This window comes from Pan paniscus, chromosome X, assembly GCF_029289425.2.
Source record: "Pan paniscus chromosome X, NHGRI_mPanPan1-v2.0_pri, whole genome shotgun sequence".
NCBI lineage: Eukaryota > Metazoa > Chordata > Mammalia > Primates > Hominidae > Pan > Pan paniscus.
In genome coordinates this window covers 155,463,041-155,480,627 of record NC_073272.2, presented here as the reverse complement: position 1 = coordinate 155,480,627, position 17,587 = coordinate 155,463,041, and the positions used below count along the sequence as shown (strand labels likewise).

The window sequence follows — 17,587 nt, the reverse complement described above, 5'->3', positions numbered from 1 at the left end:
GTGTGTTTTGTCCCCGTTTTACTGCTGAGGCACTGACAGTCAAATATACCAAGTGTCTTGCCCAGGAGTGCTCTACTAGTAAACAATAGAACTTGAATTCAAATAGCCCAGGTTTCCTAATCCTAAATACATTGTTTTTTTCATTACCATTATGCACTTTTGGGTGGTATATAGATTGATCTTCTATAGTATTAAGTGTGATGTCAACCTACTTTATTATAATTAGTACTTTCCTTTTACTTAATAAGATCCAGATATAGCTCATTTTGTAGTAGATAGTATGCTGGGTCTTCTTCCCTGTGCTGGTAGAGCATAATCAACAGCATCTGTGAGCCATTCAGTTTGAATCACAGTTTGAGAACTTTCAAGTGAAAGAAACTGTGCTGGTAAGTGATAAATTGAGACAGCTTTAGGGATGATAGTTCAAAAGGAAGAGCATTTCCTATTTGAACTTCAAGGGTTCAGAAAATAAGATGAACTTTGAAAGCTAAAGAATTAAAGTGACCTTTAGTCAGATTTGAGCCCAACAGAAAAATAATTACAAAATCAAAATATATGATGTATACTTCAAGGAGAGACACAACAACAATGGTACAGCAAGTCTCACTAAATACTTGCTAACACAAACTATCCTTTTCTCTTTTCTTTATTCCTCCATGTCCAAAAGATGAGAGAGGATCTACATTAATCACTTCTGTGTCTTATAAATAATATGAGAACTCTTCAGTCATCCTTGCAAATTGGATTATCCAAAATATTAGGAAATGACCACCATTACTGAAAAAATGGTACTAATAAAAGACAACAGCTATAAAAATAGTAAATAAAGTTAGACTTGGAACCAACCCAAATGTCCAACAATGATAGACTGGATTAAGAAAATGTGTCACATATACACCATGGAATACTATGCAGCCATAAAAAATGATGAGTTCATGTCCTTTGTAGGGACATGGATGAAATTGGAAATCCTCATTCTCAGTAAACTATCGCAAGGACAAAAAACCAAACACCGCATATTCTCACTCATAGGTGGGAATTGAACAATGAGATCGCATGGACACAGGAAGGGGAACATCACACTCTGGGGATTGTAGTGGGGTGGGGGGAGGGGGGAGGGGTAGCATTGGGAGATATACCTAATGCTAGATGATGAGTTAGTGGGTGCAGCGCACCAGCATGGCACATGTATACATATGTAACAAACCTGCACATTGTGCACATGTACCCTAAAACTTAAAGTATAATAATAATTAATAAAATAAAATAAAATAAAAAAATCACTTCTAGAAGCAGCTATATCTTTTTCTGTGAAAGAAAGGTGAGCATAGAAAAGAACCTTGAATTTATGAAGGCTATGAAAACTGGGCACATAATCAGAGTGGGATGATTCTCCAAGCTTTCATAATACAATATTATACTTCCACAGTTTTCTCCCCAACTTTCTAGAATGTTAATAAGTGACAGAATTGTCAAGACTAGCATGTTCAACTGTCATTTTCACCTTATGGATTAAATTCTGGAACCAAAAAAATCTACTGTTATTTGTGAGTAACTAAAGAAGGTATTGGAAGGAGTTTTGAAAGACAAGAATGAACATTTCAAATAGCTAACAGGTCTTTCTTTATTTCATCTAACAGAGAAACCATTTATGGGAGGATGTGGTATTTCACTTCAGACTTCTCCAGAGGTGACACTGCGTACACCAAGCTAGCTCTGGATCGGCACACTGACACTACCTATTTTCAAGAGCCCTGTGGGTAGGTGGATTAGACTTTTACAGTGTAAAGTCTTTATATGTGATAGTCTTGAGTGGTTTCTTAATTATTTTCCATTCTGTTCGAACCAAGATCATATCTGCTGCTGCGGATTTGTATGACTTTCTCTTCCCCTAGAAACATGATCATTTTGAAATACCTTAACTCAGTTTTTAGATTCTGTAGTAGGCCATTCTTGCATTGCTATAAATAAATACCTGAGACTGGGTAATTTATAAAAAAAAAAAAGAGAGAGATTTAATTGTCTCATGGTTCTGCAGGCTATACAGAAAGCATAGCAGCATCTTCTTCTGGGGAGGCCTCAGGGAGCTTCCAATCATGGTGGAAGGTGAGCAGGGAGCAAACAGTTCACATGGCAAAAACAGGAGCAAGTGAGAGAGAGTCAGGGAGGAGGTGCCACACATTTTTAAACAGCTAGCTGTCACAGGAACTCACTCACTATCTGAAGACAGCACCAAGCCATCAGTTATCCACCTCCATGAGCTAAACACTTCCACCAGGCCCTACCTCCAGCACTGGAGATTACAATTCAACATGAGATTTTGGTGGGGATAAATATCCAAACTATAACAGACTCCTAGGAATAAAATATTTTTAAGTTCTCAAAAGAAGACATTTATGCAGCCAAAAAACACATGAGAAAATGCTCATCATTACTGGACATCAGAGAAATGCAAATCAAAACCACAATGAGATACCATCTCACACCAGTTAGAATGGCAATCATTAAAAAGTCAGGAAACAACAGGTGCTGGAGAGGATGTGGAGAAATAGGAACACTTTTACACTGTTGGTGGGACTGTAAACTAGTTCAACCATTGTGGAAGTCAGTGTGGCGATTCCTCAGGGATCTAGAACTAGAAATACCATTTGACCCAGCCATCCCATTACTGGGTATATACCCAAAGGATTATAAATCATGCTGCTATAAAGACACATGCACACGTATGTTTACTGTGGCACTATTCACAATAGCAAAGACTTGGAACCAACCTAAATGTCCAACAACGATAGACTGGATAAAGAAAATGTGGCACATATACACCATGGAATACTATGCAGCCATAAAAAATGATGAGTTCATGTCCTTTGTAGGGACATGGATGGAGCTGGAAACCATCATTCTCAGCAAACTATCGCAAGAACAAAAAACCAAACACCGCATGTTCTCACTCATAGGTGGGAATTGAACAATGAGAACACATGGACACAGGAAGGGGAACATCACACTCTGGGGACTGTTGTGGGGTGGGGGGAGGGGGGAGGGATAGCATTTGGAGATATACCTAATGCTAAATGACGAGTTAATGGGTGCAGCACACCAACATGGCACATGTATACATATGTAACAAACCTGCACATTGTGCACATGTACCCTAAAACTTAAAGTATAATAAAATAAAATAAAATAAAATAAAAAGAAAACTCATCTTACTATATAAATGGAGTCCTAATTTTGTTAATTATTAAAATGTAATTTTACATTTTTCAAAGTAATTATAAATTATCCCCCAAAAAAGTATTGCCTAACCATTAGTTTTGGAATTTGTACAGATTTCTTACATTTAGTTATTAACATATTGCAAAAGGGTCGTCATGCAAACACAGCTGCTTTGAGTATGGCATTCAGAAGAATTTGAATCTGATTTACAAGAAGTTGGAGAGGAGGAATGATGGAAGAATAACTTCTTCACACGGAATAAGATGCTTTTGAACCAAAGATGATACATACTATACTCAATTTTCCTACCATTTGCTCTTCAGTAGAGGCACCTCTGTGGTTATTCCGTGTTCTTGATCTTGCTTCTGCATATAGATGGTGAGCCTGAGACACAAAGATATGAGTAAAATGAGTGCACATAGATTTATGGAGACTATATGAGAGGATGATAATATGCAATTGCTCATGGTTACACTGATTTCCTTTAAGGGTTTATAACTTAAGAATGTTTGATTCAGGGAAGGAAGAACAAAGCAGCTTTTAGATATCCTGATAAATGTTATCAATATATGGAGAGATCAACAACCCTGCATCCTCATTCTAGTGGATACAGAAGGAAAAAAGAGGAAATGAGATAAGAAGCAGCTGTACAGGGGTTGAGGTTCAAATACTGACTAGCTCTTCCCTTTATGACCAACACCAGAGATAAACAACTGTTTGTGGCTTTAGTTTAATTGTTTGTCATCAATGGCAAGGAACAAGTGATTAGCAGTATGGTAATAGCACTTAAGAGTTCAGGCTATGGCATCAACCAGACCCAGATTTGCATTCCAGCCTCAACATGTATTAGATTTGTGATCTTGGACAAGTAACTTAATTTCTCTGTGCTTCAGTTTCCTTATCTGTAAAATGGGACTAGTAATATAAAACCTATCCATTAGCATTGCTAAGGAATTAAATTATATGATCATACTGCCTGACACAAACTAACCTATCCATTAGCATTGCTAAGGAATTAGATTATATGATCATACTGCCTGACACAAACTAAGTGTTCAATAAATATTAGCTATAATTTTCATCATTTTATTCATTTTAATCACTATCTTCATTGTTATATGCTTTACTCTCTCTAAAGCTATCTTTGCTCTGGATCTCATCCTTTCCAGCTTCCTTGGGGATTTCTCTCTCCTCTATCTTCAGCCTTTCCATACCTATTGACTCCTTCTTATCAGCCTCCCATATCTTAATTCTCTATTTTTGTACTTCCTTGGACTCTATCTCCATTTAGCTACAGCCATGTTTTTTTCTTCCACTTCATGGCTAAGATTATTAAAAGAATAATAGCTACATTCAATATATTTTCATTCTCACTTCCCATTTACTCCTCAAACCCATAGGCATCTAGTTTTCCCAACCCACCCCTCACCGCAATTAAAGTTACTGTCTCTAACGTCACCAGCAACTAATTGTCATATCCAGTGTGTACTGTCATCTTACTTGATCCCTGAGACATACCATTAACCACTACTAAATTTCTTAAATGTTCCTTCTTTCCTAGTTTTCTTCCTATATATCTGACCATTTTTCCTCAGCCTCCTTTGCTGGCTTCTTTTGTCTATTTCCTAAATATTATTGTTCCTCAAGGTTTTCTCCTTATCCCTCTTTTCTTACTTGAAATGATCTCTCCAAATGACCTCTTCCATGCTCTTGGCTTTAGCTATCACTTGTGACAAAATCCACCTCTCTTCCTTAAACATCTTTAACTGGTAACTAAATAACCCTGACCTAGAAGTTTCACAGAAATTTCAATATGGCTAGGCTTACCTTTCTCTTTTTAATTGTATTTATATTATATTAGATTGTCCTTGATTTTACTCCATATTTTTGTTTATTTCTTATTTTAATTTGCTTTTTACTTTTTCTTAGTTTTGCATATTTGATTAAATTACTATTAATTTTATTTTCCCTCATAAGTTTGAAAATTCTACCTTAGTTTTCCAGTCAATTAATAGTCACCTTACCTTTCCCTGTTAACATATTCAGAAACTGTATATGATTAGCTGTTCTAACATGCCTCTAAACTGAACTCCTTCCTCAACCTCTCATACTTCCTCATTATCATTCAACAGCATATCTGTCTGTAATCTCAGTCTTAGTAAATAGCATTATCATTTTTCAGGTGCCCAAGTGAGAAACCTGGAGTTATTCTAGATTCTTGCCTATCCTTCAGTTATCAAATTCTGCTACTTCTATCTCGGTATCTCTCAGGTGTGTCTTCTTCTCTATAACGCCCCTTTCTGAGTTCAAGCTCTCAATATTTTTCTTTACTATTTCAGTTGTTCAAGTTGGTTTCCAAGTTTTTTGTCACATTGCTTCTCACCAGTCCATGTTCCACACTATCAACATAATGGACTCTTTAAAATATTGATATGGCTGTAGAGTTTCACAGTTTAAAATCATTTTGTGGTTCTCTGTGCTATGCCAATAGGAACTTCTTACTCCTTGTTGTTTTACATTGGTATCTTTGGTCATGCTTTCTCTCCACCTAGAATGCCCTCTCCTCATCTCAATCTCCTTCTACTCCAATTCTTGCTCATTCTTTAAGATTAGTCAAAACAATTTTCATTCTTCTCCAAAACATTTCTTTATACAACACCCCGCTAGAACAGATCATTCCTTTGTTTATGACCCCACTATATCTTGTATGCAACTTTATTATAGTACCTATCATATTTTATTTGGTATTTATTTGCTTTAGTTCTTCTTACTAGACTATGAGCTTCTTGAAAATATAGGTTATATATTATTCATGCCTGTATTGCCAGGGCCCAGCACATATAAGCTTCAATATATGTTAGATATGTTTAGAAGAAACCTCTAGTGGCATTAATATTTGAAAACACAAAAAAGTACAACTGCCTATGAGAGAAAAACAATTAAGAAATGAGATTTCCAATTAGGAAATGAAAAGAAAATGACAAGTAGGTTCAGTAATCATTTTATATATAATTTCTAGAATTTTGATATGTTCTGTCTTCCACTGAACAGAAGAATTTTCTTTTCTCTCTTTAGCATTCAAGTGTTTCATTGTCTTAAACATGAAGGAACTGGTGGCAGGACACTGCTAGTAGATGGATTCTATGCAGCAGAACAGGTACTTCAAAAGGCACCTGAGGAATTTGAACTCCTCAGTAAAGTGCCATTGAAGCATGAATATATTGAAGATGTTGGAGAATGTCACAACCACATGATTGGGATTGGGCCAGTCTTAAATATCTACCCATGGAATAAAGAGCTGTATTTGATCAGGTGAGTATCAAAGAACTATCCCCAACTGTAATATATTTGCCAAAGATTAGCCTTCTAATGTAACAAAAATCCCTAAGATTCTTATATCTGCTACATTTTAATCTTGCTATTCTATAGCTTTTTATTATCAAACAGTTTGTATTCTTCTTATAATTCCCATGGAATAGTAAATAGCAACCAACCAAAGAATACTAGGTTTATTTTAGGGGTGGGGTCAAATATTAGAGGTAGTATTTTTTAAATGAAAACATTATTAAATGAAAAAGAGTTATTAAATTATCCTCAGTGACCAAACAGCTAGGTTACCCAACAACATTTATGTATTCAGCCCAGATTTATGCAAAGCTCTTGACCTGTGTATTCAATTGACTACTGATATCACAACTTAGATATTTTGTAGAATATAAAACATATCATATTCAAACATGAACTCATCACTTCTACTCATTTTAAACCTACTTCTCCACTTGTTTTCCCATTTTCATTGAATGGTACCACCATCCACTAAGTTTCCCAAGCCATAAACCAAACATCATATTTAATTTTTCCCTCTCCCTTATATTACACAACCAGTCTTATCAACTCAATCTCCTATATTTTTCTCAAACTATCCCCTGCTTTCTATCTACAATGCCTCTTCTTGCAGTGAGAACACTTTTCTTTCCCATGGCTAAAGTTGTAACTGATGTCCTTGCTTCCATTGTGAGCCCTCTTCCATTAATTTTTCATGCTGAGTCTTATCTTTTGCTCCCATGTTAAGATCCTTCTAAACCTCCCCAGTGTCTTTCAGAGAAAGACTAGAGTCCTTCCTTATGGCTTTTAAGGTTCTGTATGATCTGATCCCTTCTTACTCTTCTAGCATGTAATTCATGTTTTCCATACATTCTTCCCTAGCTATTCCAAACTGCTTTGGGTTTCTGGAGCCCATTATTTTGCATCTTGCAGCCAAGCTTTTTACTATGCATTTTTGCAGATGGATTACTGCTCCTGCTTCTGCTTATTCCAAGCAAACTGTTACTGTGCATTAATTCAGTTTACTCAGCAAATATTTCATGAGCATCTACCAAGAGTCATGCTCTGTTCTTGACACTGCAGATGAAACTGTAGGCACAATAGACAAAAATTCCTGGCCATCTTGGAATTCTCATTATAGTGACGAGAGAGTAATTAAAAATAAATAAGCAAATATATAATATATCAAATTGTGATAAGTACTAGGGAAAAACAAAAAAGCAGGGAAGGAGATATGGGGTGAAGAGGCAGGGTGAAGATAGCTGCAAAACTTGACATACTACAAAGAGTACAGGCTTTGTAATCAGAAGGAGTTCAGTGTGAAATCCTGACTGCCATTTATTGATTTTTGGCCTTGGACAAGTTACTTAACCTGCTAGTCATGAGTTTCCAGTTACAATAATAATACCTTCTGTGCCCACTTGTTGTGAAGTTAAAAATAAGTTGTTATCCTTACCTTTACCCCTGGCTTGTAGGAGGAACTGTGTAAATATTAATTTACTTCCCTTGGAAAAGTTCCTCTGGGAAACTCTCCCTCTGTTATCTCTCATATATCTAAGTGCCTAAAACAATGAGTAGTAACTCTATTTTCCCAACATTTTATTATGAACATTTCTAAACATATAGAAAAGTTGAAAACATTTAACACAGAAAAGCCATAGACTTACATCTAGATTCTACCATTAAGATATTTCTATACTTGCTTTATCACCTATCTTCCCATCTATTCATTCATCAGTTAATCTTATTTTCAGTGAATTTTAAAGTATAATACATTGCAGATATCAGTACATATCTCCCTAAAATACTTCAACATTTATATCATTAAGTAGAGTTCAATATTTGCTTACAGCTTTTTAAAGTTACAATGTATATGCAATGATGTTTAAAATATTAAATATACACTCACTGAGTTTTGACCAATGCATATACCTATTTAACCCAAACCCTTATCAAGATATAAAATATTACTATCACTACAGGAAGTACTCTCATACTCCTGCACATACATCTCAGAGGAACCCACAGTTTGATTTTCTTTTACCACTATAGATTAGATTTTTGCCTGTTCTGTTTATCTCTTCTTTTATGAATACACATCTGGACTCTTTCCAGTTTCAGGTTATTATGAATAAAGTTGCTGTGAACATTCATGTAAAAGTGTTTCTTTTTTATATGTTTTCATTTTCATTTCACTAAGGTAAATACCTAGGAGTGGAACTGCTGGGTCATAGAGTAGGTGAATGCTTAGTTTCATAAATAACTGCAACAAGTTTTACCAAGGTACTTGTACCATTTTACACTGTCATCAACAATGTATGAATTGTAGCTGCTCCAAGGACATGCCACACTCTTTTAAACGACCAACTCTTGCAATGAATTCAGAGGGAGAACTCACTCATTACTATGAGAGTGGTACCAAGCCACCCATGAAGGACCTGCCCCCATGATGAAAACACCTCCCACCAGGCCCTACCAAAACTTGTTTGCTCTTTGCTTTGTTTGCTTATAATAGTCATTCCAGTGGCTGTGAAGCGGTATCTTACGGTGATATTTTTTTGATTTTAAAAATGGATTTAGAGGGTACAAGTGCAGATTTCTTACATGCATATATCGCGTCGTGGTGGAGTCTGGGCTTTTAGTGTACCCATCACCTGAAGAGGGAACATTGTACCCAAGAGGTAATTTTTCAACCCTTGTCAACTTCCCACCCTTTTGTAGTCTCCAATATCTATTATTCTACTCTATATGTCCATGTGTACCCATTGTTAAGCTCTCACTTACAAGTGAGAATATGTGATATTTGACTTTCTGTTTCTGAATTATTTTACTTAAGATAACGTACTCCAGTTCCACTCATGTTACTGCAAAACACACGACTTCATTATTTTTTATGGCTGCATAGTATTCCACGTATATGTAAAATGCAGATGGGTAGATACCCAGTAGTGAGATTGCTGGATCAAATGGTATTTCATTTTTTACCATGTTTAGTTCTTTGAGAAATCTATTTTTAGTTCTTTGAGAAATCTCCATACTGTTTTCCATAAATGTGATAATTTACATTCCCACTAACAGTGCATAAGCATTACTTTTTTCTCCACATCCTCACCAACATCTGTTGTTTTTTGATTTTTAAATAATAGCTATTCTGACTGGTGTAAGATAGTATTGTTTGGTTTTAATTTGCATTTCTCTGATAATTAGTGATATTGAGCATCATTCATATGTTTGTTGGCCACTTGTATGTCTTTCAAAAAACACCCATTCATGCCCTTTGCCTACTTTTTAATGGCGTTACTTGTTTTTTGTTTTTGTTTTTGTCGTTGTTGTTGTTGTTGAGTTGTTGGAGTTTCTTGTAGATTCTGGATATTAGCCTTTGTTAGATACATAATTTGCAAATATTTTTTCTCATTAGGTAGGTTTACTCTGTTGATTGTTTCTTTTGCTGTGTGGAAGGTTTTTAGCTTAACTGAGTCCCGTCTGTTTATTTCTGTTTGTGTTGCATTTGCTTTTGAGGACCTGGTCAAAAATTCTTTGCCTAAGCCAGGCCAATGTCCAGAAGAATTTTTCCTACATTTTCTCACAGGATTTTTACAGTTTCATGTCTAAAGTATAAATCTTTAATCCATCTCGAGTTAATTCATGTATATGGTGAGAGACAGGGGTCCAGTTTCATTCTTCCGCATATGGCTAGCCAGTTTTCCTAGCACCGTATATTGAAGAGGGTGTTCTTTCCCTATTGTTTAATTTTGTCAATATTGCAGAAGATCAGTTGTTAATAGGTACTTTATTTCTGGGTTCACTATTCTGTTCCGTTGGTCTATATGTCTATTTTTATACCAATATCATGACGTTTTGGTTACTATAGCCTTGTAGTATAATTCAAAGTCAGAATGTAATACTTCAAGCTTTGTTCTTTTTGCTTAGGATTGGTTTGGCTATTCAGACTCTTCTTTCGGTTTCATATGAATTTTAAGTTTTTTTAATTATGTGAAAAATTGTGTTGGTAATTTGATAGAGACTGCATTGAATCTGTAAATTGCTTTGAGCAGTGTGGTCATTTTTAATAATATTGGTTCTTTTGATCCATGAGCATGGGATGTGTTTTCATTTATTTGTGTCATACACAATTTTTTCATCAGTGTTTTGTAGTTCCTCTTGTAGAGATCTTTCACCTCCTTGATTAAATGTATTCCTAGGTGTTTTATTTTTTGTGGCTATTGTAAATGGGTTCTTCATTTGGTTCTTAGCTTGAATGATATTGGTGTAGAGAAATGCTACTGTGTTTTGTACATTGATTTTGTATCCTGAAACTTTACTGAAGTTCTTTATCAAGTCTAGGAGTCTTCTGGAAGAGTCTTTTGGAGTTTTATTGTACATTATTTGGGGTTTTCAACATAATGGGGTATATTTTTCTCCTTTATAATATGTATGCCTTTCATTTCTCTCTCTCTCTCTCCCTCTCTCCCTCTCTCTCTCTCTGTGCGTGTGCGTGTGCGTGTGTTATCGCACTAGCTGGGACTTCCAGGACTAACAGTGAATAGTAGTGGTGAGAAAGGACATCCTTGACTTATTTCTGATGTTAGGGGAAAATTACTCAGTGGTTCACTGTAGGTTTTCCATGGATAGCCTTTATTAGAATAAGGAAATTTCCTTCTATTCCTAACTTGTTGGGAATTTTATCATTAATTAATATTGAATTTTGTTGAATGCCTTTTCTGCATTTATTTATATGATCATTCGATGTTGCGTATTTAGTATGACAATATGATAAAATACATTGATTGATTTTTGAATGTTGAACCAACTTTGAATACCTGGGATAAACTCCACTTGATCTTGATGCATTATCTTTTTTATACATTGCTAGAGTTGATTGGCTAATATCTTAGTAAGAATATTTGTACCTATGTTTATGTGAGATATTGCTGTTTTGTTTTTTGCTCGTAATATCTTTGTCTGAGTTTGGTATTAGGATGATGCTATCCTCATAATATGAGTGGGGTCATTTTCTCTCCTTAATTTTCTGAAAGAGACTGTAAAATTTGTATTACATCTTACTTAAATGTTTGATAGAATTCATGAGTGAAATTGTCTGGCCCGGAGTTCTCTTTCTTGAAAAGTTTTAAATTACAGATTCAGTTGCTTTAATGCATGCCAGGCTATTCAGATTATCTACTTTTCTTTGAATTAGTTTGTTTTTTTTTTTACCATGTGGGTTTAAGAAATTGGTTCATATAAGTTATCAAATATATAGGCATAGATTGATTGTAGTATTCCCCCTCTTATTCTTTTAGTGAGAACATTCAAAATCATCTCTTCTAGCTATTTTGAACTATACAACATATTATCGTTGACTATTGTCACCCTATTGTGCAATAGAACACCAGAACTTAATCCTCCTATCTAACCATAACTGTAACTTTGTACCCAGTGACCAACCTCTTCCCATCTCTCCTTCCCTCCTCGCCTCCCCTGCCTCTGGTAACCACTGTTCTACTCTCTACCTCTATAACATCAACTTTTAAATTTATATTTATTTTATTTTTATTTATTATTTTTGTGGTTACATAGTAGGTCTATATATTTATGGGTTAGATGAGATGTTCTAATGTAGGTATGCAGTACGTAATCACATCAGGGTAAAAATGGAGTATCCATCTCCTCAAGCATTTATCCTTGTATTACAAACAACCAAATTATACTCTTTTGGTTATTTTACTTTATTTTATGTTTTATGATTATTATACTTTAAGTTTTAGGGTACATGTGCACAACGTGCAGGTTTGTTACATATGTATACATGTGCCATGTTGGTGTGCTGCACCCATTAACTCGTCATTTAGCATTAGGTATATCCCCTAATGCTATCCCTCCCCCCTCCCCCCACCCCACAACAGTCCCCGCTGTGTGATGTTCCCCTTCCTGTGTCCATGTGTTTTCATTGTTCAATTCCCACCTATGAGTGAGAACATGCGGTGTTTGGTTTTTTGTCCTTGCGATAGTTTGCTGAGAATGATGGTTTCCAGTTTCATCCATGTCCCTACAAAGGACATGAACTCATCCTTTTTTATGGCCGCATAGTATTCCATGGTGTATATGTGCCACATTTTCTTAATCCAGTCTATCGTTGTTGGACATTTAGGTTGGTTCCAAGTCTTTGCTATTGTGAATAGTGCAGCTATAAACATACGTGTGCATGTGTCCTTATAGCAGCATGATTTATAATCCTTTGGGTATATACCCAGCAATGGGATGGCTGGGTCAAATGGTATTTCTAGTTCTGGATCCCTGAGGAATCGCCACACTGACTTCCACAATGGTTGAACTAGTTTACAGTCCCACCAACAGTGTAAAAGTGTTCCTATTTCTCCACATCCTCTCCAGCACCTGTTGTTTCCTGACTTTTTAATGATCGCCATTCTAACTGGTGTGAGATGGTATCTCATTGTGGTTTTGATTTGCATTTCTCTGATGGCCAGTGATGAAGAGCATTTTTTCATGTGTTTTTTGGCTGCATAAATGTCTTCTTTTGGGAAGTGTCTGTTCATATCTTTTGCCCACTTTTTGATGGGGTTGTTTGTTTTTTTCTTGTAAATTTGTTTGAGTTCATTGTAGATTCTGGATATTAGCCCTTTGTCAGACAAGTAGGTTGCAAAAATTTTCTCCCATCAGTAGGTTGCCTGTTGACTCTGATGGTAGTTTCTTTTGCTGTGCAGAAGCTCTTTAGTTTAATTAGATCCCATTTGTCAATTTTGGCTTTTGTTGCCATTGCTTTTGGTGTTTTAGACATGAAGTCCTTGCTCATGCCTATGTCCTGAATGGTATTGCCTAGGTTTTCTTCCAGGATTTTTATGGTTTTAGGTCTAATATTTAAGTCTTTAATCCATCTTGAATTAATTTTTGTATAAGCTGTAAGGAAGGGATCCAGTTTCAGCTTTCTCCATATGGCTAGCCAGTTTTCCCAGCACCATTTATTAAATAGGGAATCCTTTCCCCATTGCTTGTTTTTCTCAGGTTTGTCAAAGATCAGATAGTTGTAGATATGCGGCATTGTTTCTGAGGGCTCTGTTCTGTTCCATTGGTCTATATCTCTGTTTTGGTACCAGTACCATGCTGTTTTGGTTACTGTAGCCTTGTAGTATAGTTTGAAGTCAGGTAGCGTGATGCCTCCAGGTTTGTTCTTTTGGCTTAGGATTGACTTGGCGATGTGGGCTCTTTTTTGGTTCCATATGAACTTTAAAGTAGTTTTTTCCAATTCTGTGAAGAAAGTCATTGGTAGCTTGATGGGGATGGCATTGAATCTATAAATTACCTTGGGCAGTATGGCCATTTTCACGATATTGATTCTTCCTACCCATGAGCATGGAATGTTCTTCCATTTGTTTGTGTCCTCTTTTATTTCATTGAGCAGTGGTTTGTAGTTCTCCTTGAAGAGGTCCTTCATATCCCTTGTAAGTTGGATTCCTAGGTATTTTATCCTCTTTGAAGCAAATGTGAATGGGAGTTCACTCATGATTTGGCTCTTTTGGTTATTTTAAAAGTATGATTAAATTATTTTTTTACTACAGTCTCCCTGTTGTGGTAGCAAATACCAGGCCTTATTCATTCTTTCTAACTATTTTTTGTACCCACTAACCTTCCCCACTTCCTCCTCACCCTCCCACTAACCTTCCCAGCCTCCCTTCTACTCTCTATCTTCATTTCAATTATTTAATTTTTAGCTCACACAAATAAGTGAGCACATGCAAAGTTTGTCTTTCTGTGCCTGGCTTATTTCACCTAATGTAATGTCCTACAGGCTTATCCATGTTGTCACACATGACAGGATCTCATTATTGGTTATGGCTGAATAGTACTCCATTGTGAATATGCACCACATTTTCTTTATCCATTCATCTGTTGATGGACACTTATGTTGATTCCATATCTTGGCTATTGTGAATAGTGCTGCAATAAACATGGGTGTGTTAGTCAAGGTTCTCCAGAGAGACAGAACCAATAGGATATATGAGAGAGGATTTATGAGGTGTAGTTGGTTCAGATGATTATAGAGATGGAGAAGTCCCACAATAGGCCATCTGCAAGCTGCAGAACCGAAGAAGCTGGTAGCACGATTCACTCCAAGTCTGGAAGCCTCAGAACTAGGGAAGCTGAGAGTACAGACCCCAGTCTGAGGCCAAAGGCCTAAGAGCCCACTGGAGGCTGTGGATGCAAGTCCCAGAGTCCAAAAGTGGAAGAAACTGGAGTCTGATGTCCAAGGACAGGAGGAGGAAAGAAATCTGGCTGCAGAAGGGAGATAGGATGAGCAGAGAGAGAGAATTCCTCCTCTTCTGTCTATTTGTCCCAACCAGGCTCCCAGCTAACAGGACAGTGCACGCCCACATTGAAAGTGGATCTTACCTGTTGCAGTCCACTGTCTCACACACCAAGCTCCCCTGGAAACACTCTCACCGACACACCCAGGGAACAATGTTTCAACAGCCGTCTTGGCATCCCTCAATCCAGTCAAGCTGACTCGTAAATTGAACCATCACAATGAGAGTGCAGGTATCTCTCCAACATACTGATTTCATTTCCTTTTAATATACCCAGTAGTGAGTTCTTTGGATCATATGCTAGTTCTATTTTTAATTTTTTGAGGAACCTCAGTACTGTTGTCCATATTGCCTGTACTAGTTTACATTCCCATCAACAATGTATAAGATTTCCCCTTTCTACACATCTTCACCAGCATTTGTTGTTTCTTTAACATAAAGAGTGTAAAATCACTTTATTAGAAAGTTTAACTAATCAGTCACAAATGAACAGCATTTTTGAGCACTAAACAGAGGATTAAAATAATTTCCAAACACTAGAGAAAATTATTGAAAATTCTAATATTTTAGGCTTAAAGTATCATTACCCTCATGAAAGCAAAAATCCTATAGATGATATTTTCTAATATATATATATATATTCTAAGTACTATGAAATTATAATAGAAATCATCAATTAAAGTGTAACAAAGAAGTAATATCTAACCACGGGCAAATTTCTTTTAAGATCACTATATTTTATGTTATTAAATTAAATTTTGATTTTTTTAATTATTATGGGTAAATAATAGTTGTATATATTTATGGAGTGCATGTGATGTTTTGATACAGGCATACAATATGTAATGATCAAATCAGGATAATTGAGGTATCTATCATTTCAAGCCTTTATTATTTCTTTGTGTTAGGAACACTCCAGTTCTACTCTCTTAGTTATTTTTAAATATACAATAAGTTATTGTTAACTATAGTTGCCTTATTGTGCTGCCAAATACTAGATCTTATTCATTCTCTCTGTGTTTGTACATACTAACCATCCTTGCTTTCAGCCTATTTTTTGTCTTTTTAATGATAGCCATTGTAACTGGGGTGAGGTGATATTGTGGTTTTGATTTGCATTTCCCTAATGATTAGTGATGTGGAGCATTTAAAAATATACCCATTTGCCATTTGTCTGCCTTCTTTGGAGAAATGTCTATTCAGAACTTTTGTCCATTTTTAAGGGAATATGTCTTTTTTGGTTATTGAGTTTGAGTTCCTTATATACTCCGGGTATTAATCTCTTGTAGATGCATAGTTTGCAAACATTTTCTCACATTCTGTGAGTTATCTCTTCACTCCGTTGATTGATTGTTTCTTAGAAATTTTCAAATTACAATACATTGTTATTAACTATAGTCATCACGTGGAAAAATAGATCACTTGAACTTATTTCTCTGATCTAAAATTATGTATCCTCTGAGCAACATATCCCCAACCACCCAACCACTACTCCACAACCCACCAGCCTCTAGTACCCACCATTCTGCTCTCTATTTCTGTGACATCAACTTTTTTTTTACATTACACATATGAGTGAGATCATGCAGTATTGATATTTCTGTGCCTGGCTTATTTTCACTTAATGTTCTCCAGGTTCATCCATGTTGTCACAAATGACAGGACTTTCTTCTTTTTCAAGGATGAATAGTATTCCACTTTTTATACATACCACATTTTCTCTATATACACTCCCATGTATTCTGCCTAGATTGATTTTATATCTTGGCTATTGTGAATATTTCTGCAAAGAACATGGAAGATATCTCTCGGACATACTGATTTCATTTCCTTTGGGTATATACCCAGCGGTGAGATTGCTGGATGATGTAGTAGTTCTACTTTTAGCTTTTTTTAGAAACCTCCATATTGTTTTCCATAATGGCTGTACTAATTCACATTCCCACCAACAGTGTGCAAGGGTTCACTTATCTCCACATCCTCATCAACATTGTTATCTTTTGTCTTTTTAATAATAGCCATCCTAAGGAGTATGAGATGATATCCCGTGGTGGTTTTAATTTGAATTTATCTGATTACTAGTGATGTTGAGCACTTTTTCATATACCTCTTAGCCATTTGTATGTCTTCTTTTGAGAAATGTCTATCCAGATCCTTTGCCCATTTTTAAATCAGGTTATTTGTTTTCTTACTATTGAGTTGTTTGAGTTCCTCAAATATTTTAGATATTAACCCCTTATCAGATGTATAGTTTGCAAATACTTTCTCCCATTCTGCAGGTTGTCTCTTCATTCTTTTGTTTCCTTTGCTGTGCAGAAGCTTTTCAGTTTGATGCAATTTCATTTACCTAGTTTTTCTTCCGTTGCTTATACTTTTGGATCATATCCAAAAGGTAATTGTATAGACCAATATCATAGAGTTATACCATATGTTTTCTTCTAGTAGATTTACGGTGTCAGGTCTTACATGTAAGCGTTTAATCCATTTCTAGTTGATTTTTGTATATGTTATAAGAAAAGGGTCTAATTTCATTCTTCTGCATGTGGACATCCAGTTTCCCCAGCACCGTTTATTGAATGTATAAGAGTTCTTTTCTCTCCACATACTTGCCAACGTCTGTTATTTTTGGTCTTTGTAATAACAGCCATTCTACAATGGCCATATTCCCATACTGTGGGTTGTTTCTTCACTCTGTTGATTGTTTCCCTTGCCTCACAGAAACT

At 35.8% G+C, this 17,587-nt stretch overlaps 1 protein-coding gene and 1 long non-coding RNA gene across 3 annotated transcripts in view; one reads left to right on the top strand and one right to left on the bottom strand.

Annotated features, from left to right (window-relative positions):
• Window positions 1-17,587, top strand: part of TMLHE (trimethyllysine hydroxylase, epsilon) — a 124,345-nt gene that overhangs the window by 99,604 nt on the left and 7,154 nt on the right. For both annotated transcript variants that reach the window (XM_034950049.3, XM_034950051.3), the window contains 2 exons: window positions 1,641-1,760; window positions 6,295-6,531. In XM_034950049.3, the coding sequence (XP_034805940.1) occupies window positions 1,641-1,760; window positions 6,295-6,531 (357 nt within the window). The remainder of the gene's footprint in view (window positions 1-1,640; window positions 1,761-6,294; window positions 6,532-17,587) is intronic.
• The window catches only part of LOC134729797 (uncharacterized), a 51,370-nt gene continuing 36,860 nt past the window's right edge, over window positions 3,078-17,587 (bottom strand). Inside the window, exon 4 of the long non-coding RNA XR_010111232.1 lies at window positions 3,078-3,603. This is a non-coding gene — a long non-coding RNA (uncharacterized LOC134729797). The remainder of the gene's footprint in view (window positions 3,604-17,587) is intronic.